At 38.1% G+C, this 26390-nt stretch overlaps 1 protein-coding gene across 3 annotated transcripts in view; it reads right to left on the reverse strand.

Moving 5' to 3' along the window:
- Nucleotides 1–229: 229 nt before the first annotated feature.
- ANKRD12 (ankyrin repeat domain 12) overlaps nucleotides 230–26390 on the reverse strand; it is a 98764-nt gene continuing 72603 nt past the window's right edge. For all 3 annotated transcript variants that reach the window (XM_010859086.1, XM_010859087.1, XM_010859085.1), the window contains 5 exons: nucleotides 13340–18024; nucleotides 8497–8595; nucleotides 6167–6310; nucleotides 3683–3778; nucleotides 230–3081 (listed from right to left, as the gene is read on the reverse strand). In XM_010859086.1, the coding sequence (XP_010857388.1) occupies nucleotides 2896–3081; nucleotides 3683–3778; nucleotides 6167–6310; nucleotides 8497–8595; nucleotides 13340–18024 (5210 nt within the window). In that variant the 3' untranslated portion in view covers nucleotides 230–2895. The remainder of the gene's footprint in view (nucleotides 3082–3682; nucleotides 3779–6166; nucleotides 6311–8496; nucleotides 8596–13339; nucleotides 18025–26390) is intronic.

The raw sequence follows: 26390 nt of genomic DNA on the forward strand, positions 1-26390 counted from the left end.
AAATTTTGGGCTTTTATGTGTCTGAGATAGAAAAAAAAATATTGTTAACTTTTTGAGACCTCATTACTGAGTAGACAAGGCTAATTTTTGTCTTAGAAAAAGGTTGTTTCCCCCCAAATGAGTATTTTACCATTTTGCCACCTGCTCAAGTAAACACTGGTGTTGGAGTCATGTAGGAGTGGAAAATAAAAAATTAAAAATAAATCATTTATCACACATTTCACTCTTATTTTTTCTATAAAAATATAACTCTTTATTAAATAACATGCACAAATATCAACTAGTCATTTATTAAACAGATATGATTTAGAACAAGATTTAAAGAAATACAAATCCTTAGGTACAATTTAGTATCTTGTTCATGATATTTGAATAGTTAAAAAAAATCACTGATTAAACTAACCATCCTTTTATTTCTTTCAGAATCCTATATCATTTTAGGCATAGACTTCATTCCAAGTTTTTTTCTAGCATTTCAGAGCTTCAGAATATCTTTAATATCAAGAGCCCTTAACTACTTAAGTATAAATTCCTCCGGACAAGGCATTCACTTTTTTTTTTTCCTAAGCTATTCCAATTAGCTTTGAGTCACTTTACAGAGGAAATCTGCAGAGGCAGAATCATGGCAGACAGGCTCCAGCAACTTGAGGTACCGTTGAAGAGGGAGAGAACTGTGGTTAGTTTACTAAGACGCTGGGGTGACTAAAAAATGCCAGATTTCCGCTTGCTTGGTTTTTCTCTTCTGCAGCTTGTTCTGTTTGGCCAAACAGTGATTTCATTTTTTTCCCCGTCCCCCATCTCTGGTTGAACCATCAGAACAAAATGCTGTATGAACTTCCCCTTCTTGTATTTTCTGTGACTTCAATGCTCAGTAATCTGGTTTTTTTACTTTTAGGTAAAGTATAAACAAAATTTGCATTAATTTTTTCATATTAAAAAGTATTGCTTTTATAAATTAGCTTTTAATGTTCCCAGCCTTAATAAACTTAACTTCAACAAAACCAGTGCTTTAAAATCTACCCTGCCTTTCTTGGCCTCATTTATCCAATAAAAAAGGCCAAAATCTTTCATCTAAATTTCTAAAGACTACTACATCCAATCTTTATAATAAAGTCCTTGCACTGTGTATTTTTCACATGTGCTGCTTTATTGCGCATGCCAAGTACAGTATGAATTAAAATATAAACTGAAGTAAAAATTCAAAACCCCTAAGCTTAATATATACCTTTGCACTCAAAAACTTCAATTTTACATTCTTTCCCATTAGCTGGGACTTCCAACTTGCTAGCTGAATTTAAATCACTTTATTCCTTATATATTCTCTTTACTTCTACTGGAATAAAAAACATCCAGTATTATTTTATAATTCAAGAAGGTATTATGGAAAGTTCTGTAAATTTTATTTCATATACTTATGATCAATTTTACATATAACCTAATTTTCTTTCCAAAAATGTTTAATAAGTTTAGCAGCAGGTTTCAAATCTGAAATATTCCTGAACATTTAATTGACATCATGTTATAGGAGAAACTGGACTTTTTCTACGTATATTGCTAATTATTTTACTAAAAAACAGCATACCAAATCTTACTTTAATTATAAAATTCTGAAAAGTATATGTTTTGTATCTTGATACAAGGAAAAAATACAACATATTAATTTTTCATAAACACTGCAGAGGTCAATAGGAATATGCCCATTGTTTTTACTTATTGTGACTACCAAGTATTTCTTTCTTGAGTACTCAGTTTTTATTTAAAAGTGCAAAGGTTATTAAGCTTAAAACATTATATTTGAGCAATGTAAAAAAGTTTTACAATGATTTAACATGACCAATAAAATTTATTAAACATATTTACATATATTCACAGATTCTTTCATACTTGAGTATTAAAATAGACATTTATAATTTCAGAATTTTCATTCAAAGGCATTTTTTGGGGGGAGGGAGAATAGGCTCTATCGTGAGATGAAGAAAGAGCTGTTTCTTTGCATGACTAATTCTAAATAAAATGTCCAACATAGTAAGCCAAAGGCCCTACCCTGGGAGACTGGTGTGAAACACCTTACACCACCGCCAGGCATCACTGTGGAGAGGGTTAAGTTACAGGGAGCATGCAGCTAAGTCACAGTCTCTACAATTCTGTGATGGCAACAAGCTAACGCAGACACGCATGCCTTATTTAAAGGTCCTGCTACCTCAACACACTATCACTACACTCCATACCATACAAACTACAACTTTGGTCCAATAAAACATTAGACAAAACAGTTTTACAATTATCTCTTTGTATATGTTTTGACTACCAATCCCTTTGTATACATTTTGACCATTAATTACAAGATTTACATCTGCACAATATGTATAAAATAAGTTATTAAAAAGGAAGACAATATTAAAACTTTCGAAAAGAAAGCTATACAATTAACTTACAGATAAAATAAACTGAAGAAATTTTGTGCCAAGTTTTCCTTCCACATTAGAAACTATTTGGTAGGAACTGCGCCTTTTAGTTTATTGATCTATTTTAGCAGACTGTGACAGAACCTGAACACCTGCAGTCATCTCGTACACAGAGCGCTAACAGCTTCCAGCGCCATTAGCAGCCCCTCTGCTCCCTACTCAACTATGACATCTGCCAACAGGCTCTAATGTGAGTCACCTTCCACCAATATAAATAGTAGGGTTCAGTTAGAAACTGCTTGGATCTAAGATCCAAAATAATTCTTTTCATTTTTAATAAAATGACAGTGTTTACTACATCACCAACTTTAGTTGAACTTTACCAACAATTGTGAAGGCATAATATCGTATTTTTGTCAAAAGGCAGCATTCCACAGCATAACACTCTTGAGCCTCATTTGTTTAAGACACCATCAGGAAGTAACGGCTGCTATATAGGAGTCAATTCAAAGTCATCGTTAACATCAACCAGCGGAACGTAAAACTCCTGAATTTCATAGATGCTGATAGATTTATAGGTGGCAGGATCAAGTTCCTGGAGTTTGAGCTGCCATTCTAACCTCTGGACGGCATTTAAAGCTGCAGCTTCATGCTGTTGCCTCATTAAAAGACAGGTCTATTTAAGAGAAGAGAAGAATTGATTATTTAACTGCTTTGTTTAAAAATTAATCTCATGCATTGTTTCTTTAGGGAGCAAGATGGATATACTAGGGTATGTGAAGTTTCTGAGTTACGTCCATTTCTGGTTTACCCTGTCTTATATCTGTATCCATATACCAAATCCTTCTGGGCCTGTGACTTCATACTCATCTAACAGACTTCAATTTGAAACTGTTCTTTCAAGCAATACAATTTCAAATTATCAGAAGAATTATGAAAATCTAAGGAAGAGTGATTTTTAAAAATAATTCAAGCCAAACAATTTTCTTTACAGACTACTGGCAAAATAACATTTCTTCTCTCCCTGTTTTCCCCCTCCTAACAAGCACGAAGACCCCCTTTAGAAAAAGCTTTTTCTGTGGCAGCTGCACCTTTGATACTAAATTGGACTCAAAAAATGGGGGGGGTCCTTTTCTTCATTTATCTTCCAAAGTGCGACCAGCATGAGGATTCACAGCCTACCATCTTTCGTTTCCTAACCACTCCTCTATCACACAGCAACAGTTTCTACTGACGAAGGGGAAGCATCCAGTTAGTGAACTTCTAAACATACATACCTTTAATTTGTCGAATTTATCATCCACATCTTGTAACCACGACATGAACTGTCTTGCATTAAAGCGATCCCTCACAGAAGTTTTACTGTCATCAGACTGAAACAGTATAAAATAGTTGGATATTACAAAATAAAATAACCTACTTAAAAAAATCTATATGCCATTGTATCTTTTTATAGTATATTCTACTTTTAAAGGAATGATCAAAGTATATTTCAAATAAAGATAACATCTAATCTGAGTATTTAAACAGGCTAATAAAATATTTCCATACTGAGCTGATTAGTTATTAGAATTATTAGGATGTTGGTTTTAGTAAGTAAGTAGAGAGAACCCTACTGCTCTGTGAGTCAAAAATGTCTCAAAAAGGCATGTCATATGATGTATTAAATGCCTGTGACCTTATTAACATATAACTGATAATGAAACTCATTTTAATGTGACAGTTGGCTCAGACCTGGTGAAGAATCTGCCTGCAACTCAGGAGACTTGGGTTTGATCCCTGGGTGGGGAAGATCGCTGGAGAAGGTAATATCAACCCACTCCAGTATTCTTGCTTGGGAAGTCCATTCTTGCTTGGGAATGGCCAGAGGAGTCCGGAGTGCTGCAGTCCGTGGGGTCGCAAAGAGTTGGACGCAACTGAGCTACTAACAACTCTCGCTTATCACATATTGGGAGGAAACAACAACACGGAGGCAGACAGGGCTCTGGGGCTGGTGTTTCTCCCAGGACTGATTCCTTTTAGGACCTATTCTTTGAAGAGTTTATAAGGAAATACTACACCGACTCTTAGTAATACCAGTTTTGGTATTTCTTTAAGATAGGCAATTCAAATGTCAGCTTTGTATCCTATTGTGTAATTTCAAATTGATTACATACTCCTTCAATTTTCTATTCTGTAAATGGGGTTAAGAGCATCTCTTTACATCTTGTTTGAGAATTGACTTGTGAAGGCCTCATTCTAATGCCCAGGCAACAGGCAGCACCAGGCCCACCAGGCAGCTGCCTCCATGACTGCCCCACCCAACCTGACCACCAGCACCGCCACAGGGGTATCCAGGCCTCAGGCAGCCCCACTACCACACTGCCCGCATTCTGAGCTGTGACCACTTTTGCCCTGGTCTTCAGGAAAGATGTGTTGACTATTTTAAATTTTATCATTCAATCCTTTTTAATATTACAAGTTTATCTGGAAAATGAAGAGGTCTGATAAGAGAATAGCCTACCTAAGCAAGTGGACTTGTTCCTTAGACCCTCTGCAGCTCTGTTCACCTGGACAAGCCTGCTCCTCAGTCGAGAGAGACTGTCTACCAACTGTAAGGCCAGCTGTACAAGGACAGGCAACAGGCCCACAGTCGTTCTCAAGATGATGACTACGTTCTTCTGCTGACCGTGGCATGATCCTTTTTAGTCTCTGATCATTCTGGATTTACTAGGAAAATTCACTTCTTTTCAGAAATTCTCTTTATGACCCGTCTGGGACTCCTTTTTTTCTTTTTAAACAGATGAGAAAAATAAAGCCCAGAAAGAACTAAGTAATTTTCTCTGTAATATACTGTGTATACTTTGTGTTTCTATGGTTGGCCTGATTTATAACAGCATTTCCTGGGACTTCCCTGGTGGTACAGTGGATAACAATCTGCCTGCCAGTTCAAGGTACATGGGTTTGATCCCTGGTCCAGGAGGTTCCCACAAGCTGCAGAGTAACTTGGCCCTCGAGCCGCAACTATTGAAGCCTATTTGCCTAGAGCCCAGGCCCTTCAACATGAGAAGCTCCCGCCTGTGAGAAGCCTGTGCACTGCAACCAGAGAGTAGCCCCCACTCTCCGCACTAGAGAAAGCCTGTACATAGCAATGAAGACCCAGCACAGCCAAATAAATAACTTTTTTAAAAAAATCCAGCATTTCCTAGACTTTTTTGGTGATAATCCTTCATTGTCTTGTTTATACTATTATATTCTCTTATGATGGGTAAATTTCATTCTGGTTTATGAACCACAAAAAAATTCTGATGACTGATGTCTGGTTCTGGATTCCTGAAATTTATATGTGGCAGTACATATTTTCAAACTACAGCTACAGCTTCCCATAGTTCTTTTAATTTATCCCAACACCCAAGATCCAAATAAAGCCTAGCCTTCTCTCAGCACTGACTCAACCCGGGTTCTACCTGCCAATTTTTTTTAGCTTCCAGCTTTAAGCTTCCCAGTTACTTGAAGGTCAGGATCGGGGTATAAAATCCATGACAGAAACAATTTACAAGTTATCTATAAAATGAGGCTATCATAAACACACACGTATCTGTTCTGTAATTGTCTTGATTTAATGATATAAACCTGACGTTCAGAGAGCCAGGTGATCTGGAAGTGCTTCACTCATTTTCGCCTCTGTGCTTTACTGACTGCTGAACTCAGGTTTGTCCGAGGATACCAACTGCCAGAGGTGCTGCTGTCCTGGGGGCACTGAGGCAGCAGGGAGACCTTACCTGGGCATCCAGGGGCACGCTGTACACTTCCGCGTCCAGGAGAACCGTGCATGCGCTGAATGGCAGTGTCTGATTTGCCAGTGTCCTTGCAGCTCTGTAATGAACCCGAAGAACCTCCTGTTCATTGGATACAATGAGTTTTTCCTAGTTGAACAAAGAATTTAAAAAAAAAACAAAAACTCTTCAACCACTTGTTTTTCAAAAAAAAAAAAATCACTTAAAATGTTAAAAGAACTTAAATCTCAGAGCAGTTTTTCTTTCATAGTAAGGCTGAGAAATTTGATAACTTTGAGAATTCTAAAAGTAAATTTTCTTTCCAAAATTGGCAGTCTCTTTTAAAAAATGATCTTCTGAAAATGTACAATGATGGCTTTCATTAATAACATACAGTCATCTGCTGGTATCTGTGGGGGATGGGTTCCAGGACCCTTGTGGATACCAAAATTCATGGATGTGCAAGTCCCTTATATAAAATGGCACCATATTTGCATATAACCTACACACATACTCCCATATACTTTAAGTCATCTTTAGATTACTTACAATACCTAAGACAATGTAAACGCTAGGTAAATTTGCCAGTATGTGGCAAAATCAAGTTTTGCTTATTAGAACTTTCTGGAATTTTTTTTCCTGAGTATTTTGATTCACAGTTGATTGACTCCATGAATATGGAACCTGTGGATATGGCGGGCTCACTGTATTTACCAAGATATTCAATTGTCACCGCTTAACTCCAGGACATTTTTGTCACCCCAGGAAGGAATACCCTGGGCCCACCAGCAGTCACTCTGCATTCCCCTTCTGCCTCTGACAACCTCAACTCTACTTCTGGTTTCTATGAATTTACTTGTTATGAACATTTCATACAGGTGGAATCAAACAGTGTGTGGTCTTTGTGACTGGCTTCTTTCATGTCACATGTTTTCAAGGTTCATCTGTGTTGTAGCACACATCACTTCCATTCATTTTTTCATTTTATTTATCTGTTCATCAGTTGATGGCTCCTTTGGGACACAGAGAATAAGGCTGCTATGAACATTCATGCTCAGTTCTTTGTTTGAATGTGTGTTTTTATTTATCTTGGGTAAATAACTATGAGTGGGATTGCTGGGTCATATGGTAGGTTTATGTTTAATTTGTTAACAAATTGCCAAAATGTATTCAATAGCAAACTCTGGGAGCTGGTGATGGACAGGGAGGCCTGGTGTGCTGCAGTCCATGGGGTCACAAAGAGTTGGACACGACTGAGTGACTGAACTAATTCAACAGCAGTTGTGTCATTTTATGTTCTTGCCAACAAAATAGAAGATTCCAGTTTTTCAAACCCTTACCAACATTTGTTATTATCTGTCTGTTTATTATATGCATTCTAAGTGTTCTGAAGTGGTACTCCATTGTGGTGGCGTGGTGGCTGCTTCTCTTCTGTAACAGCAAGGCATTTGTAACATGGCTACATGCACAGATGAAATATACCACAAGCTTGTGGCTGAAATGGCTACTGATGTGGGTTATATGACCTACCTTCTTTCTGCTAACAAACTGTTCACTGATGTGGGTCATGCAGTGTTGTGAGCTGTTTGAGTGCGTCTTTATTTGCTTTTCTCTTTGTAATACTATAAATTTATTTCATTCATTTACAAGCATTATTCTGAGCAAAGGTTTTATATAGGAATCCATGGCACAAAAAAGGTTAAGAACCTCTACCCTAGAGAATCAATCATGAATGAAGAAATTACATACAAGGTTTTACTTGTATAAGAATCTATGTGTCTGTAAAGAAGGGTCATAACTTACATCACATTTTCAGAAAGTCCCTGATCGTCCCAGAAGAGATATAGAAGGTAATTTATTATTTTTATCAATCCAAGTTACTTTGATGATTTCTATAAATAGACAGGTTTGTTCTCTTGTCATTTCATGCCAAAACTAACCACCAGAGACTGGAATACTAAAGCAGACCAAAAGGACCAAGGAGTGCAGCCTCAGTATGATTCTGCACCATGGCAGCTGGTACCAAGCAACAATCTCAGAACCTGGAAACCCATATACCTATACAGGAATTCACTGCTACCAGCCTGCAGATTAGGCAAATGACACTGAGAAATTTTAAGAGGTTTCTGTGTATCAAATAAATACTGAACATAAATTGTAACACAGGAATGGCTATCCAAAAACAGGCTTAAAAATTCTCTAACTGCAGAAGAACAAAGATAAAATCAAGCCATTTCCCAAAATAGTTCTAAATAAGGAAGATTCACTAATAAAAAACTGTAGGCCATCATAATCTACTGTTATTTTTTGCTTAAGTGAATTTAAACATTTCTTACCCTTTCAATACTGTGCTGCAAACGTAGTTTCATCCTGACAACTTCCTGTTGTCGAAAAAGCTCTTTAAGTGGATCTGACAGTGAAGGTGGGGGTGTAATCTAATTAAAAAAAAAAAAGTTGAAAATATTAGATTACATTTACAATAATCAGCTATTTCTATAAAATTAAAACTTTGTAGTGCAGAACGTAATGACAACATAAATTCTTACGTTCTTTGAATTAAATAATACAGTAAGTAACAATTTCACAACTGGTTGTTACTTTTCAACTCTTTGAAAGAAAGCAAAACATTACACATTTGAAATGCTCTGAAAGAAAGCAAAACGTACACATTTTACTTCTGAGGCCACAGCAAATCCCAAAGAACAAATGAGGATGGAGGGAGTTGTTTGTCGCAGACACGTTTTAGAGCGTCAGTATGTGACAGTTCACAGAGAGGGAGGAAGGAATAACACACACACAAAGACACCACACAACAGTCCTAAAGATGATGGCAGTCTGAGTGTACAGTAGGTAAAGTCTCTCCGTAGACATGACAAAATCCAAACACAAAACTGCAGAGTCTTATATTTAGTGAATTAACTTCTATAAAAATAGATGAAACTGTCTTTTAACAGAGCTGTGGTTTTCAAACTTCATTACAAATGTGATATCTCACTTTGTGTATCCATTCTCCAAAGAGCTTATGGTAGTTCACCTCTGATTTGATCATTATCATGAACTGTGCTTTTTGACAGATGCTGGAGCTTAAGAAAGCTGACTCAGTCTCGAGCACACTCTTGAGCGTAAATACAGAGACACCCAAGTATGGCAGCAACTGTCTGTGACCCCTGCATATTCTCCCTCTGCCCCCAGCTTTTATTAACTGTCAACATACTCGAGTGAAGACACAAAGGTTTCTCAGAACATCCTGGCACAAAGCAATAACTTTGGGGGACTCTTTTGGCAGGGGCACAAGGAGATACTGACATGTGGCTGCAGGGACAGTGCAGTACTATACCTGAAACACTTGCCAAAGACGCAAAATTGGACCTAATCAAGACTCTATAAACAGTAAACAGTTTAACACCACTAGGATTCAATCAGTTGAGTCAATGCAGACTATTCTATAAAACAGCTTATTGGGACTGATCATTTTTCAGGTCTCTAATTATACATTTGATTTGTGTCTTAAAACTTCTTTAAATTTAGTAAGAGGCAAGAGTACACTTTGGTGCTATTATTTCAGTTTTGAAAAGTCACACAGGTGATCCTTCAAGTGGCACAGGGAAAACACCTCCTCCTTTGAGACTGGAGTGTCAGAGAAGGCTTCTCTGAGAGGGTCATGCCCGAGCTCCACCTTAAAGGAAGAGCCAGAGTAAAGAGTTCAGAGAAGTTAGTTGTGGGGGAAAAGAGAAAGGAGGGAGGGAGCTAATTCACACAGGACAGAACAATACGATCACTGCCTGAGACAAGCAGTCTGGTGTCAGGAGGCACCTACAGGCAGGCCTGAGTTCCTGGAGCATCAAGTGTGAGAGCAGAGAGGGCAGTATGGAGAGAGCAGCAGGGCCCAGTACTACAGGTTGTAGTCTACCCTGCACACTGTGCTTCTCCAGGCGTGACTCACAGAACGCTGGGTCCACAAACATGGTTTACAGGAAATGGTCCGAGAACAAGTGAGGTTGGGAAACACTGTGTATGGATACACACACACACACATACACACACACACACACACACATTTATTTACATATCTCATAATTAACAAATTAAATTTTAATAGTTTTAGGAATCCTACAGTGAAGAAATCTATTTTTTGATTAATGATGTTTCCCAAACTTATTTGGTCATGAAAAATATCCCTCTTTCCCCACTGAAGAAGGTATTTAATTAACACGCTGTGGATCACATTATGTGTAACACATTGGGGTAAATTTTATATGTAATAGGGAACCAGGGAAAGGTCTTAATAGCTCACAGCTGTACTGGAGAACAGCTATTGGGGGACGCGACTATAAGCAAGGAATGAAGGAAGCAGGTCACTGCTGCACTGGTGTGAAAGGGGGAGGCAGAGAAAGGGATGGGGTCTAAAACTGTGGGTGACTGAGGATAAAAAAGAGGGAGCAGCTGAGGACTCACAGGACTGGATGGCTGCTAACAGAGACTACAAGAGGGGACCTGAGGAGAGAGAAGCAGGTTAGGGGCAAGTTCAGTGCTGAAATGTTGAGTAGACCAGCTAGTATAAAAGAAGCCAAGGAGAGGGGTTTGTGCAGAATATACAAATCTGGGAATTCTCAAAATACATGCATCTGTAGAGAAGGAGTATGTGGAGGCTTTTTGAGGACACTTTCCCTCTGCTTTCTCCTCATCTTGTCCTATGTTGTGGGACATTCAGAAGACATCCAGAAGCAGGTAGAACACAGTTACGGAAGTCAGTAGTGTATTCAGGGTTGAAGACAGAGGCAGGCATCATTCTCCAAGGGACCTGCAGTGTCCCAGCCCTTCATAAGATTATAGCTCAAAGGGAGAGGCAGGCCTGTAAACAGTTAACTGTAACATCCTGGGTAGGTTTAAGGAAGATATAAGCAATTCTGTTCCGACAAGATCCTGCCCAGAGTGACATCACAGCTCACTCGATGACGGAAGAGGAGAGAAAAATGGCCCTGGCGAAGCATTGCATGTAGAGCGAAGAGCACAGCCAAAGGACCCAGGCAGTGAGCAGAGACTCCACAGAAGAGGGAGCTCAGTGTGGCTGAAAGGCTGAGTGACTCGGATAAGTGGTGAGATGATGAAGCAGGAGTGGGGAGATGGGTCAATCGGCTGCTGTGCTCAGATGTGGGTTTTTTTATGTGTGGCCAATGGGGAGCCAGCAAATCACAGCTGAGATACTTCAACAAGGAAACAGCTTTTTATTGTTTTTAAAGAGACATAAGTTTAATAACAAAAGGAAAGTGCCAAAAGAAAGAAACTAGGAGAAGGAAGCAGTGGAAAAGTTGCTGCAATGCTGAAGTGAGAGATACTGACAAGGGCCCTGGGACAGGCAGCAGAGAACGTCGATTCTGGAATGAGTCCTCAGATCTAAGGGATAGAACCAGGTTAACTGATGGGTTTCTACTGTGGTGTCACCACCAATAAATAACGTATTTCTCAGGGAGTGGTTGGGGGGTCCTGTTTCGAGGTCTGAGGTCAGAGTGGGTGCCATTAGACCTGCCTTCTGGAAACAGAGTTGGAGGTCAAGGCTCCGCAGCAGCTCAAGATAACCATCCCCATCCCACCCCCCACCAGGGTCTGCTCCCCACCTGAGGCTCCCACAGGTGCAGGCAGTCACTGCACTCACCTCAGGGCACCTGCCTGCTCTCCTCAATTCTACTTCCCGCACACACGCAGGCACAGCTTCTGACAACTCCCACCTACGACCCTCCTGGAAAACCCTCAGGGTCAGCATACTGGGAAACCAAGCCTGGGACATGTGCCTGAGGTCATTTAACTGACTGTGCCCAGGAGGCGCCTGCCATCTGATTCTAGAGATGACATGGCTCGACAGGACATTTTGGGACTAACTGTGCGTTGAAGGCTGCTGAAACCACAAAAAGAGACAGGACCTCGCTGACTGAAGAATTAACTCCTGGAGAACTTTGATGTTTAAGGGGTTGGTACAAGAGCCGTAAGAAGACAGAAAAAAATTAGTGAGGTAAGAGAACCAGAAGAGCACACCATCATGAAAAACCAGGAAGGGGAGGAGTTTATGAAGAACCAGATGGTCATGAAGTCGAACGTGACAGAGAGCAAGCAGAAAGAAAAAGGGAGAGGTCAAACAATGAGTCAATTCGGAGCTCATGGGGGATCTCTGCCAGTGCACACACAGTAAGAGTATGAACAGGAAGTGACACAGAGGGGACACTGGGCACAGATCACTCTCTAAGGTGCGGTGTGAGATCACTCACTAGGCGTGACCAAGTGCCACAAGCAAGGGATAACTTTTTCCTCCCTAGGATGGAGACCCAAATATGTTCAGTTGATGGGTAATGGCCACTGAAAAGAGAAACTGTAAATATAGTAGCAAGGAGTGTTCTCATACAGAAAGGTTTCAAAGAAGGCTGGAGGGAATGGAATCAAAACGACAAGGAAAGGAGTTACCCTTCAGAGAAATAAAAGCATTAACTCCTTATGGTTGAAAGCAGCAGCGGGTAAGGAACAAAATACCGAGGACCAGTGCTGTTCAATAAGGCAGCACAGACCACACACGACTCCTGAGCACTGACTGATGCATGGCTGGTCTGAACTGAGATGTACTGCAAGCCAGCCTGGTTTCAAATACTCAGCACCAAAAAAAACACTTATGTAGACTATCTCAAAAGCTCTTCTATACTGATTATATTTTCACATAGAATTGTGGGTATATTGGGTGAAATATTAATTTCACCCATCTCCTTTTACTGTTTAAAACGTCAAAAGTCAAATCACTCAGTCGTCTCCGACTCTTTGCAACCCCATGGACTACACAGTCCATGGAATTCTCCAGGCCAGAATACTGGAGTGGATAGCCTTTCCCTTCTCCAGGGGATCTTCCCAACCCAGGGAATGAACGCCGATCTCCCGCATTGCGGGCAGATTCTTTACCAGCTGAGCCACCAGGGAAGCCCAAGAATACTGGAGAGGGTGACCTATCCCTTCTCCAGCATATCTTCCCGACCCAGGAATCAAACTGGGGTCTCCTGCATTGCAGGTGGATTCTTTACCAATTGAGCTATCAGAGAAGTCCCCATTAAAATGTGGTTACTAGAAAACTGAAGACTACACACGTGACCTCCATCACATTCCTACCAATGGGGCTCTCAGTGTATGTCAAGCGAGGCTACTTACTGTGGGTATGCAGATCTTGCTTAAGGGGTTTCCGTCCAGGAGATACGACCCATTAAACGTCACGTATTCATCATAATACTGAGGTGCCTGAGGGATCACACTACATAACAACTTGCGCTTTTCTTCAATCTTTTTTCTTATGTGCAAGTATTCAAAATAGGGATTTGCGCGCTCTGAGCTGTATGGCTGAATCTCATCGAGTTTCAGCGAGTCTACAATGGCGGCCAGGGACTGCTGGGTTTTCTCTTTTGCTTGCAGCAGAGAAGGACTCACTTGCACCGGCTGAGGCACCCGGGACACTTTCCTTTTCCGCGGGTGGTGAATCTGAGGGTCGTCCTCCTCAGTTAATCTTATTCTTCCTCGAGGGGACGCAGACTCACTGTCTTTGTCTGGCAACAGTGCACAGCTGGCCAGAAGCTGCTTGCTTTGACTGGCTCCTGTGTTTCCTTTGTTTCTGGTCATCCTTTGAGGGATCTGGCTTTCAGGTTTATCATCTTCAGCACTTTCCTCTAGTTCTACTTTAACTAAGTGTCCGTATTTATGCATTTCTGGTGGAGCCGATGGCTGTGGATGGTTCTCCAGACTCGATAAAGTACTTTGTTGTGACTCCTCATCCTCGATGGAAAGCAAACACTTCTCACTTTCAGGACAATGTTTTGGATTATCTGGTTCACTCAGGTTTCCTTTTGGCACCCCTGCATTCATCTCACATAAATCAGAATCACACTTATCATTTAAGTGAGTCAAAACCAAACTCTCCAGTTTGTTTTCCTTTTCATGTGAAGTATCCTGAGTATCAGAAGTGCTTTTTTCAGCCTCATGGCCACTGGAAGACTTAAACATTAGCTTGCTAAATGCATAATGAGGATTTGGCTGGGAAGACCCGTCACTTCCATTAAAGTCCTTTTCTGATGGCAATACTGGCAAAGTACTAGCTTTCTCAAAATTTGGTGCTGCTTCTTCAACAGTGCTTTCAGAGTACACTGGGACAAAGGCATCTGTCTTCTGAACGTCTGTTAGGACAAAAGTATTTTCCATATCTTTTGTAGGTTCAGTATCAGTATCCAAAACAGAACTGATCATTTGAATTGCATTTTTCTGCTGTAGAATACCTGGTTCTTGAGTGGTGACATAGGACAAAGAAGTATGTCTGGGAATAGATTCAGCATCTGAAAGTGATTGGCTATGCGAAGAGCAAGGTTGCTGGGAAGGAAGAAAGGACGCTGGATCCTGAGCACAAGTGTTTGCCGGCAATTCAGTCTGGTGCACGGACACAAAATCAATATTCTGTTCTCTCAATACTTTGTTTTCAGGATTACAAAAACCCTGAACAGAAGAATCTTGATCAGGTGCAGCAGAATTTGGGCAGCTAAAGTCTCCGGTGTTTAACGACTCCATCTCCCATGACTTACTTTGGATCACACCAACCTGATTAGAGGACTCTAAGTGCACAGGACTGCCCATCAGCACGCCCAAGGGAGCAGTGCCCTTGATGACATTTGTATCAGTAGAATTATATTTGCTGTTTATAGATCTAGTTGGAGAGGCTGCAAAACTGGAATGTATGTTAGACACGCTCAAAAGTTCTCTTTCAGGCACGTTGGAGGATACCTCAGATTTGGGAGAAGGACAAATCTCTCTTGGCACAGCTGAGCCATCTTGACTACCCTCTTCTGATATTGTTTGGAATTGCTTTGTATGCTCACAAATGACAGAGGGCATGCTACACCTTCGGGCTTCTGCAGCTGATCTCCCTTCATTTGTAACTAGTTTAGCATCTTCGACAGAAGATGCCCGGAGATGGGAGGTCAGAAGCCTGCTAGCATACGATGCTTTAATCCGCTCTGATAGATCAGTCAGGCTATCCAGCTCCCTGTCATGAAGGGCAGGAGATTTAGCAACTGGCAAAAATGGTGACTGGGAAAAGGACATTTGGGAATCCGAACCCTCTAACATAAAGTCTGAGTCATACTCAACTGGAGGCCTTGGGGTTGTCATTGTAGTAAGGCAGGAATCTTCTGAGCTAGCCACTGAAATCAAGGAGACAGACCTGGAGCTGAGACCTGGCTTTTCACTTTCTGATCTAGGAGACCTGTTCAAGCTATTATCTGAAACAAAGGATGACTTGCCTAAACTCATCGTATTTTTGGTGTCCACAGATTGGGATCTATTACTTACAGCATCTTTACAGTGTTTCTCCTTAGTGTAAGTATCAGTCAACTCAGAACTCTTTGATCTAGTAAGTTCTTTATTTTTGGACTCAGCTAGTGCATGCTTTGTTTTTTCTTTATCTTTTACTTTAAGTTCTAAACAACTGCGATTTCTCAACCGTTCCTTTTCTTTTTGCTTAATCTTTTCCTTGTGTTTTCTGTGCCACTGCTCTATTTCCAAGTCTTTAAGGCTCAGCATCCGTTCAAAGCTGGTCTGCATTAAGTCGTCATTCACAAGCCTCTTTTCTTTGGGCCGAGTATCTTTTGATGCTGGTGATGACTTAGGTTTAGGCTTATCTGCTTCAGATTTTAGTTTGAGTGAACTACTCAGAATTTTATCCTTATGTTTGTCTCGTTCTTTATATCTATCTATATCTTTTTTATCTTTTTCTTTTCCATCAGGAGTTCTCAAAGGTTCATCTTTTGTTTTTTCTTTGAGAGAGAGAGTTTTTTCATGTTGTGCTTTATTACTGTCTGTTATACTTGACTTTCTCTCTTCCTGGAAGTGTTTGGAATTACTTATATTTACACTGTCTCTAGATTTGTCCTTTTTATCTACCTCCCTATCTTTTTCTTTATTTTTGCTTTTTTCTGATTTAGTATAGTCACTATTATCTGATGGCTTGTTTTTTTTTTCCATCAAGTGCTTCTCTTTGCTCTCTGCTGGATGTCTCTCCTTCTCAGGTTTTTCTTTGTCATGTTTCCTATCCATCTTTTCTCTACTTTTATCTCTGTCATCGTTTTTTTTAATGGTAGTAATGTTTTTTAGCTTCTCACCTTCTCTATGGCATTTTTCTGTGTGATGTGAATATAGCTTGTCCTTTTCTTTTATTCTGTCGACACATTCACTAGGATCTAATCTGTCTTTCTCTGACTTATGCTCATGTTTTATCTTCTTCTCTTTTTCAGAATTTTTTCTGTCAGCCCTCTCAATGTCCTTATCTTTAGTTTGAAATCGTTTCTCAGATTTTTCCTTACTTTCTTTCATATGCTTTTCAATTTCTATTTCCTTTTCCACTGAATGTAACCCTATAGTCTCTTCAGTGGCACTTACACCTAAAGAGCTGAATTCTGTTTCTTTATCTGTAAGTACGTTCTCTCTCTCATCTTTTAAATCTTTTATTTTTTCCTCCCTAAAAGATTTCTCACTTTCCTTTTTAATCTTTTCCCGTTCTTCTTTAAAGTTTCTCTCTTTGGAGATATGCTTTTCCTTAGTTGATTTATCATCTTTTACGTTTTTCTCCAACTTTGACTTTTTTTCTAACGTTAGGGACTCATGTTCCATACTTAAAAATAGATCTTCGGTTTCATCACTTTTAAAAAAATTCTCTTTCCAAAACTCTCTATCAAATTCCACACTCCGTTGCAGCTCTTTAGTACCATCCCTACTTTTGTATTTTTCCTTTTCACCTTCAATTTCTTTTTTATGCTTTTCTTTTTCCCTTTCTTTATGTTTTAACTTATGTTTTTTTAATGTTTTACCCTCTTTATCCATTTTTTTCAGTGTGCAATCTGAATTTTCAAATGTTGGACTGTGATCATCATCTTTTATTTTGGCATTTGACTTTTCACCAAATTCTAAGTGGAAATCTTTATGATGTTTGTTTTTTTCCTTATGCTTACAAGATTTTACACTTGAACTTTCTGGCAAGAATTCAGATTCTATATTATCATACCGAACAAGATCAGGCTGTAATGACATTTCAGAACTTCCTGGTGATAAACAGGTTTTAGAATGTTCTTGTTTTAGTGGTGTTGACTGCTTTTCACTGAGTCCACAAGAATGTTTGGGAGATTTACCACTGGAAATATGAAATAAATGTAATGAAGTATCATCTTTCGGGCTAAAAGATTTCCTAAAATTCCCCTCATCTCTGGTCTTATCTGAACAATCTAGTGCAGTATTAACTGTCAAGTTTGTTACTCTGGTATTTTCTTTCCCCTCTTTTTCTTGCTTCAGCTCTTGGTTCTCTTTATTTTTGTTCTGGTTCTTTAATTTTCTTTTAACTTTGCCTTTCTGTTTGTGTTCATTTGAAACTCCATATTCCTTTTTGGTTTGAATATCAGAATTTGATGTTTCAGGGACAGAACATGGAGCAGAACACTTTTTGTTTTGAAGAATTTCTTCATCTGAACTTTCAGAACTTGAATACAAAACCCTAGATGGCTTTTGTTTTTTACTTTTAAATGATTTAGGATAGAAGGTTTTTTCCTGTTTTGCAAATAAACTACTCTTTTCTACTTCAGATTCATTCTCTTTTCGCAGTTCTTTCCTAAGAATATGCCTGTCATCAATCATTTTATTTATTTCCTCTTCATCATCATCTTTGAACTCATACTCATCAAGGGCAGATGGAAGAGGTGCTTTACTGGGAACTATCTGTTTACTTTCACAGATGAGAGAGTCTTTCTCTGTCTCAGAGTCAATATTTTCATCAACGCTGGAAGGATTTACAGATTGAGCCTCTTCAGAATCTAGAATATGAAAAAGAAAATCTCCTGTTAGTCAAGAGATAACTGTCAGGAAAATAATACTGAGAGAAAAACATAGCATATACAGCAAATACTTCAATTCTGAAAATTTTTCATATTTATATGTAAATAATACAATGGAAAAATATGTAAGAGCTTTGCTACAGTTTTGTGGAAAAGCTTCAGAGACTCTGCTTCAGTATGATACCTCATGACACCTGTAAAGCACACAATACACTGGATATACTATATATATATATAAACTAATATTAAAATGTATGAACAATATAATTAAAACTCCAAAAGGACTGGATTCAGGGAAACATTGGCTACTAATGTAAAAAATTAAAAAAAAAAATCATTTTGTGGCCATGCTATGTGGCATGTGGGATTTTAGTTCCCCAACCAGGGATCAAACTGGTGCTCTGAGATGGAAGGATAGAGACTTAATCACTGAACCACCAGGGAAGTCCCCTATAAAATTTTATATATATGTACATTTTCATATTTCCTGGAGAGAGATATTTAAGTAAAATTCTTTGATGCAGAAAAGATTAACAATCACTAACTTAAAAAGTTTAATAAAAATTAGTTTATTTTATATGCTTCAGAATTTTTTTTACTACTAAAAGCATAAATGATCAAATGATTCCCAAAAGGACAGAACTTGAATAAAGGTGAACGGTTGTAACTATACAAGAAACATGATTGTCAGCTTTACCACCTGTAAAAAAAAAAAAAAAGAAAGAAAGAAAAAAAGAAATATATCCCCCAATTACAAAATCAAGATTGTAACAGACTGATATATAATTTGAAAAAAGCTACTTTATTCTTTAGTCCTTTTATAGATTTTTTTCCTTCCTAGTTGGGCATCTTTTCTTAGCTGAAATGTATGTTGTATGCATGGAGCCTGTAACTGAAAAGAAAACCCAGGCCTGTAAAATTAAAAGAAAACTGAAGACTCTAACCAAAAGAGGATAACATCAAACTTCACTTTTTTGGCTAAATATATAACAATATAAAGGTAATCAATTTATTTGAATACATCAAGTTTCCCCTAAAAGTGATCTAGCTCTCAAATATTCTTTACCTGGAAATTCAAATTGCAGACGCATTTTAGAGTGTCTGTAAGGTTCTGAGCACTGGACAAGAGCTCTGGAGAGATGTGGAGAAGATGTGGTAATATTCTAATACTATTAAGTGCCAGACACGTGGAATTAAAAAAAAAAGAACATTTCTGGAATGACAATTGCTTGTAAGCGTAACTCCATTCCCAGTTCTTAACACTGCAATACAAAGCATCAAACTGTAGAACTTTATGATGCAAAAAAGGGAACAACTGTTTTGGAAGTAGTATTTGTTCTGCTCCTCAATTAAATAAATACAAGAATATGTACTTATATGACAGGTGTTATTTTCCTTGTTGGCACCTTATTTACAATTTGTTCTTGAGGACTTTTCTCCCCTTGCAGTTTTTAAGGAGTTGATGTTTTATGGTTTGTATACAACTATTCTATTTATATTTTTTCCCATTAGGTAAGTTTAACTGGAAACTGGGAATGATTTTTTCCCTTGTATATTCCTTAACACCTCAAGTCAACACTAGAATCAATCTTAAGTAAACATTTAGTATGCTTCTCTAGGCACAAAGTGCTCAGCGGGAGGTGTGATGTGATGAAAAGAACACAGCTCTGCAGAGTAACAGTGACTCAGCCTGATGATGGCTCAGATGGCTGTTGGCACCCAGTTTAAAGGGTGCAGGTACCCTTCTCCAGTCAGTACCTGGGAAAGGGGAGCAGGCTTCTCACAGCAACAGCACCGAATGGGGTGGGAAGGATATTAGGAACTTCAGGCAGACTTCAGGGTGTGAAAACAACTAACGTAACAAAAGGCAGCTCAAACACAGCATGCCCCATTTCATATACAGCTTTTTTTCATTCAATAGTTGCAGACATTTTCTTTTAAAGTTGCATTTTCTTTATTACTGTTTTTCAGGGCTGCATGTTACACGGAGTTAATATGTAATCACGATATACCATGACGACAGTGTGGAGTTACCCCGGGAGGAGGATGGCAGCCTGGCTCTGGTCACTGAGTTGTACCCGCCCACCAGGCTCGATTCTCTGCATGCGGGCTCTCAGTATTGCCAATCAGAACCCTGTATGGCTCTCCTAAAGCTGGCCAGTCTGGGACCCCAGCGATGACTCTACTTCTCTGTGATGCCATTCTGCTGGCAGACCAGGTTCAAATCCCTTTTCTTCCCTAAGGAGTCCTAAACCTTTTTGATTTACTTTACCCAGGACTATGGATAAAGCTGGTTTTGGAATTCTGGCGCAGTAGTAAAAACAAACATGTTTGCTCCACTTCTCTTAGGATAGCGAGAAATTCACCTAAGAATCCAAATCCTCAAGCCCCTGTACTGAAAATGGCCATGGTCATTGTGATACGACACCGTTTTCAATTTGTTTCCAACTTTTTCGTTTTTACTATCTATTTAGTTACTAGATTTGAATTTGTATTTAAAACAGTTTACTGAATTATTTCTGATAAAAAAGCTCCTTAAAAAAATACTATGTTTATCATCTCAAGAATCTTCTTTGGGAAATTAGGGAGACAAGTGAGAAATAAGCAATCACTAAAGCATTAAATTTTTCATTAAAGCATTTTGTTACCTGTGAAAAAGTACTAAATAACAAAACTTAATTGATTAAAAATGCAATACATTTGAAAGTTGCTCTTGTACATCTCAAGGCCTTATTTGGAAAATAGTTTTCCTGAAATTGAAATCATGGAGATGCAGTAAGCAAAATCCAGATTTTGAGAAAAATTACCAGGCAAATGATTTTTTCAACAACAAAAAATTACAAGAACAAAAGAATGGAAGGGGATATTTACATGACACAGTGAATTCTCAAAATCTAATTCACACACTGTGTACTATAATCTACTCCTTTCTTGATAAATTCTTCACAAATATCTCTGACACCTTGTTCTAAAGTATGACAATTGCTCGTTGCTGTCACTTGGGAATTTTTCATCAAAATCTGAATGTCTGTATTTTCCTCTTAGACTTTTTTAACCTTGCACTTTAGTTGCAAATGAAATTCTAGGTTCAAAACAGTTTTCATACAACGTTGAGCCTGAAGCTGCACCCATCTTCTCACAACAGCTTTTAAGAACAAGAAATCAGTCACTCTGACTCTGATTCTGTGCCTCTGATTCTGGAAGTTTGTAAAATTTTAAACAATCTTTATCCTTGAAGTCGTGATGTAACTTGATGTGGGGTTTTCCCTTTCCATGCTTGTTTTTGCTTTGTACATTCCCTTTTGATCTATAAATATCTTTCTTCAGTTAAGAGACATCTTCTTCAACTAAAAAAATTATTTTCTTCCCAACAATTATTATTCTTTGTAAAAATAATATTGGATATGCTGGGTATGGTTTTTTTTAAACCATTTTTCTCATATTCCCAATGCATTTTTCAATGTTTTATGTGTTGCCCTTCTCTTAGATCTCAAATTAGATCTTCAGCGATGTCCAGTTTATTCTTTAACTCTATATGGAATGCTTACTTTCAGTAATGAAAAACATTTTGAATTTCAAGGACTTTCCTGGCCAACTTTTTCAAGGTGGCCTTCTGTTAGGGTTATTGGATCGACAGCCCCCACCATCATCCCAGCGTCTCCAAGCGCACTGAGAACTTACCCTTCTGCTTCCTACGTAATTTTCATTCTCCAGATCAACTGCTGTGCTTGTTCATTTTGGCCCTTCTTGTTTGTCTTTCAGTTGATTTTCCTCAACTCTCTGGATTTCTTTTCATACTGATAAACGGAAAAACTGGTTCCTTCAGCAGTTTAATGGAGGACCTCTACAGCAGGCATCCCCTGCATGTGTGCTCCTTGGTCCCTCGAACCGCAGTCTGTTGCTTAGAATGCGCCTGCAACAGGCTGGCTCTGAACTTCAGAGCCCCCGGGGCTCCACTGGGAGGGATATTTGAGTTGTTGCTTTGCTCCGCAATACTCTCCTAACCACAACCAGTATACTGAACCTGATTACATAAATATAACTTACATTCTAGTCAAGGAAGTAACATTAGAAAAAAAACACCGCATTTTAGGAAACGTATCTTTATAGCTTCCATATCCCTAAATTGATTGTAAAATGCAGTCTAGAGACAGGAAAATAAAATATTGGGTAATTTTATACAGCTTATTCTAAATCTCCATTTCTAAAACTCAATTTAAAATAAAATAAAATAAACCTCAATTTTCCTAAGTAAAGGTTAGTTATTTTAATTTTACTGTACAGGAAAAAAGTAGTCATGTTTAGTACATTTATTTGGAAGTAAGTATGCTATATGGGAATATATTTTCACTGTATTTCTACAGTAACAGGTACAGGTAAAGGAGTTACAGCAAAGAATTTAGGGGTGAGCTGGGGAGAGAAGAGAGTATAATCAATAGGTGAAAACACTATGTCTAAAAGCGAAATTGACATAAAAAGTAAAACCAAGTACCACACCACTCTGTACACTCCCTTAGTTATACATGGCCTTTCTACCAACGTATCAGTCACAAAAAAATGAAGTCTATAAAGTATAAATTAATCAAGATTGTCCCCCTCTGAAAATATGACTGGTATCACTACAAAAAATTTGATGTCACTAAAGGAAACTGACAAAAATCACCCAGTCTCGGCTATTCCATCAATACGTGTGTGTATATATATATATGCATATATATATTTATATATATATTACATGGAGGTCCTTTAAACCATGAGTAGGTAAAACAGGATGATATAGCTAAGGCTAAACTCATTTATTCGTATACATACAATATTTTAAGTCAAAGGTCTTTTTTAAGAGTTCTGCCCAAATGTACCCTTCAGAGAGTTTTAGTCTTAAATATTCAGCAATATCTCAAGGACTAAAATAATGTGACAGACTCACTTTAAGTTGCTAGGCACTGGTAGAAATGCAGTTTATAAGACAAACCATCAAGCTAATATATTTTTAACAAAAAATCGATTCATTCTGAATTTGCAATAAGCCATTTTATATATGTCGGGCAAATACACTTAAAATTTCTTGATTATATTTAGATAAACTTCAAAGAGAGATATTGAGATTATTATTTTATGTAACATAAAAATTTAAAGACATATTCATTTGCAGACATCCAAACAACATACCAGCTGTAGTCACAATTTCCCATTTACTTTTTTGATATATGAGTAAGTAAAAAATATAGAACTATGCAATTTTTGTAGACACTACTAAAGAGCAAATGCTTATAATAAATGGTAATTTAGGTATAATAATTTCTTTCCCTTTTTCTCCACTTAACAAAATTTGACAAATAAAATTTTAAAAAGACACTCAATCTTGAATTTAAAACTCTTAAGCTTTAGAGTTAGGTTGATATAATGAATCTACATAAAACACATGATAAAACCTGTATTGATTTTAAAGTACTGGCTTTCAAATAAGAGAACTATAGAGGTTTTGGTTATTTAAGATTCAGGTAGAAGTAGTTGGTGATATTTAGAGAAACGTGTGAAGAATTAAAACCAGAACTCTGTGTATAAAGTGTACCATATATATCACAAAACAGAGGAGAAAAAGCAGAGTATGCAAAACATGGTGACGGAATTTCTTTTAACTGATCACTAAAGAATATCTATTGCCTATTATGCTGTATGCTCAGCCCTGTGCACATCACATGCCTTTTCATTTCTTGTAAGCACCTATACCACAGTGATGGGTGAAGAATAAAAGTTGCTGAACACCAAGTACAGTGCTTACTCTATGTGACCTCTACCTGTAGTCTTTATGCTTCCAAGGTTAAAAGAAGCTTGTTTTAAAACTTCCTCAGGTGTGTCTTCTTCCTACTTACAATTAAATTGTTAACATCACATAATCCATTTAATAAAAATTTCTGGTCTATTTTGACTTATGTAATTGTTTTTTGTATCTCTTGATTTATTAACTGTTATAGTTCCATATCTGCATGAATGGTCATATTTTCATAGTTCCTGAAATATAAAACTGAGGATATGAGTTTAACAAATGTGACAATATACTTAGAATAGTTACAATCTTTTAACATTAAGAAAATAAAGCTTTGAATTACTGGTCATTTTGTGTATTTTATAACACAGAAATGCACTCAGCAAACACCAGAGGGAAACAACGTATCCCTGTCTTTTTGGAAGTTTCTTAATCTGTCTCATGGTAGACTCTAAACACAGACTGCCTACTTATGATGGAGTATTTCCTTGCTTAATCTGAAGCATTCAAGTGAGCAAAGCTTATAGCAGTGGCTTAATAAATATGGCCGGATTACTGGCAGTCAAAGCAATGTAAGGAAAGGGTGAACAATTATTTTTAACAATGCCTGGCATTTTCAACTTTACCCGCTGGGCACTTTGTTTACATAATAAAACAGGGTCTGCAAACCTGCAGCAGAATCTTTGGCAATTAATGAGTATCAGAAAGCATGAGGAGGGGCGCAGTGAGACACAGAGTCACCCACTTCTCCGTTACCGTAATTCTGGTTCAGGAGCGTGGTCTGGTTCTCTGTATATGACTCAGCTTTCAGCAGGTTAGCAAGAAGCAAATATCTGTAGCAAATCCTATTATCAGATAGAATTTCTGTCAGGATGGTAATATGGAATAAGACTGTGGAAAAAGGGCAGAGGTTAGGGGAAAAAAAAAACCACAGAATTATGCAGATTTAAGTGTCGTCGACTTGTATGCAAATCAGTTGTACTGACCAGGACATGAATTACTCCAGCAATATCATAAATATCTGATGTGCATGACATAAAATGACTACTCAAGGAGGTTCACGAACTTGGGCCACCCTGCACATTGTTTATTACTAATCTGTGATGAAATGATGAAGTAACAGGCTTATATCAGAGGAAATCAGCGATGTCACAAGCACACTCTTGAGCTCATCGGACAGACACCTCTTGTCAGAGCATCCTCCTCTCTGATGAAAGAAGCCGTGCACTGGCGTTATGTTCTGGCACAAGCTCTGTGCCCTGGGGACCTGACACTCTGCAGAACAGTGCCTCTGAGCAGCACTGTCACAAAGCACAACACCTAATGGCATAAGCCGAACTCTAAAATGCTTCCTACAAAATGCCTTTTTATCTACTCCAAATTTAAGTTCTGAAATCCACAGCCAGTTATACTCTCTAACTTTGCAACACTTAAAGTGTATCTGTCACATGGATGACGTAACATACAAAATGGGTAACAATGCTGTCAGGCTTTACATGTACAAAAGTCTATGGGCAGTCAAATTAATACTCGATTAAATATTAATACATTCTGAATTTAGATTAGATGATGTTTAGTCTGACAAGGACCTCATGTAAATTAAACAATAAATTTGGGTATTTTCATCAGTCTTTTTCAGCAACTTCAAAATCTTTGTATGATACTTACGGATAATTTTTACTGATGATTTTTAAATCATTCCTTGAGGGATTTTGATCAAGCAATAATTCAGGCACATTCACCATGTGGAAAATAAGTATGCTGAAAAATCAATACATAGCTGATGAACACATGAAACAGTATCAGTGAAAATCAAAAACGGTTCTAAAAGATGTGCTTTACTCTAATGAAACATGTAAGTTCAAATAAAATACCTAACTTCTTCCATGGGAAAAATTTATTGCAGCACTTCTTTCTCACAGAAAGATTTTTAACCAAAGCTGCTTTTCACTGCTATTGTTTTCTGAAGAGACCAGGATTACAAAGTCCATAAGCATAATAAATGGGAGAATTTACATATCATATAAAATGCTTCTCTTCTTCAAATCTTATTTTCTTACTTTCCTATGGAAGCTACGTAATTCAGTTATTATAATCTTTATTTCATACAGCACAAAGATGTTCAACTGACTTTCAGTTTGCACCTGGCAGATGGATTTACAAATACTTTGAAATTAAAGAAGTGACAGGGGTTAGGAGATAATCATGTTAGTATCTCCATTTCCTTCACCAGCTATGTCCTCCGAGCTCACAGATGGCCCCTCCGTGCTGAAGCACCAGAGGAGACCTTGCTGTTGCCGGACCAGGTGTTCCCAGACTCACCCAGTCTCCTTAACGGACAAACTCAGTCTACAGGTTCAGTGACTCTGGATTTGTGGGTAATGGAAACTTCTGGCATAATCCCTAAGGCCCAATTACCCCTTCCTCCAATTAAACAAATATTTGTTAATGTTAATGTCTGTACCAAACACTTCAGTCTACATTTATTGGAGGGTGAAGGAGAGAAAATATACACAAAAAGGAATGTTGCCACCTTTATAATTCCTCCTATAGTTTTAGCTCCCATCATTACAATTCC

Source organism: Bison bison, unplaced genomic scaffold, assembly GCF_000754665.1.
Source record: "Bison bison bison isolate TAMUID 2011002044 unplaced genomic scaffold, Bison_UMD1.0 scf7180017864453, whole genome shotgun sequence".
In the NCBI taxonomy this organism is placed as follows: domain Eukaryota; kingdom Metazoa; phylum Chordata; class Mammalia; order Artiodactyla; family Bovidae; genus Bison; species Bison bison.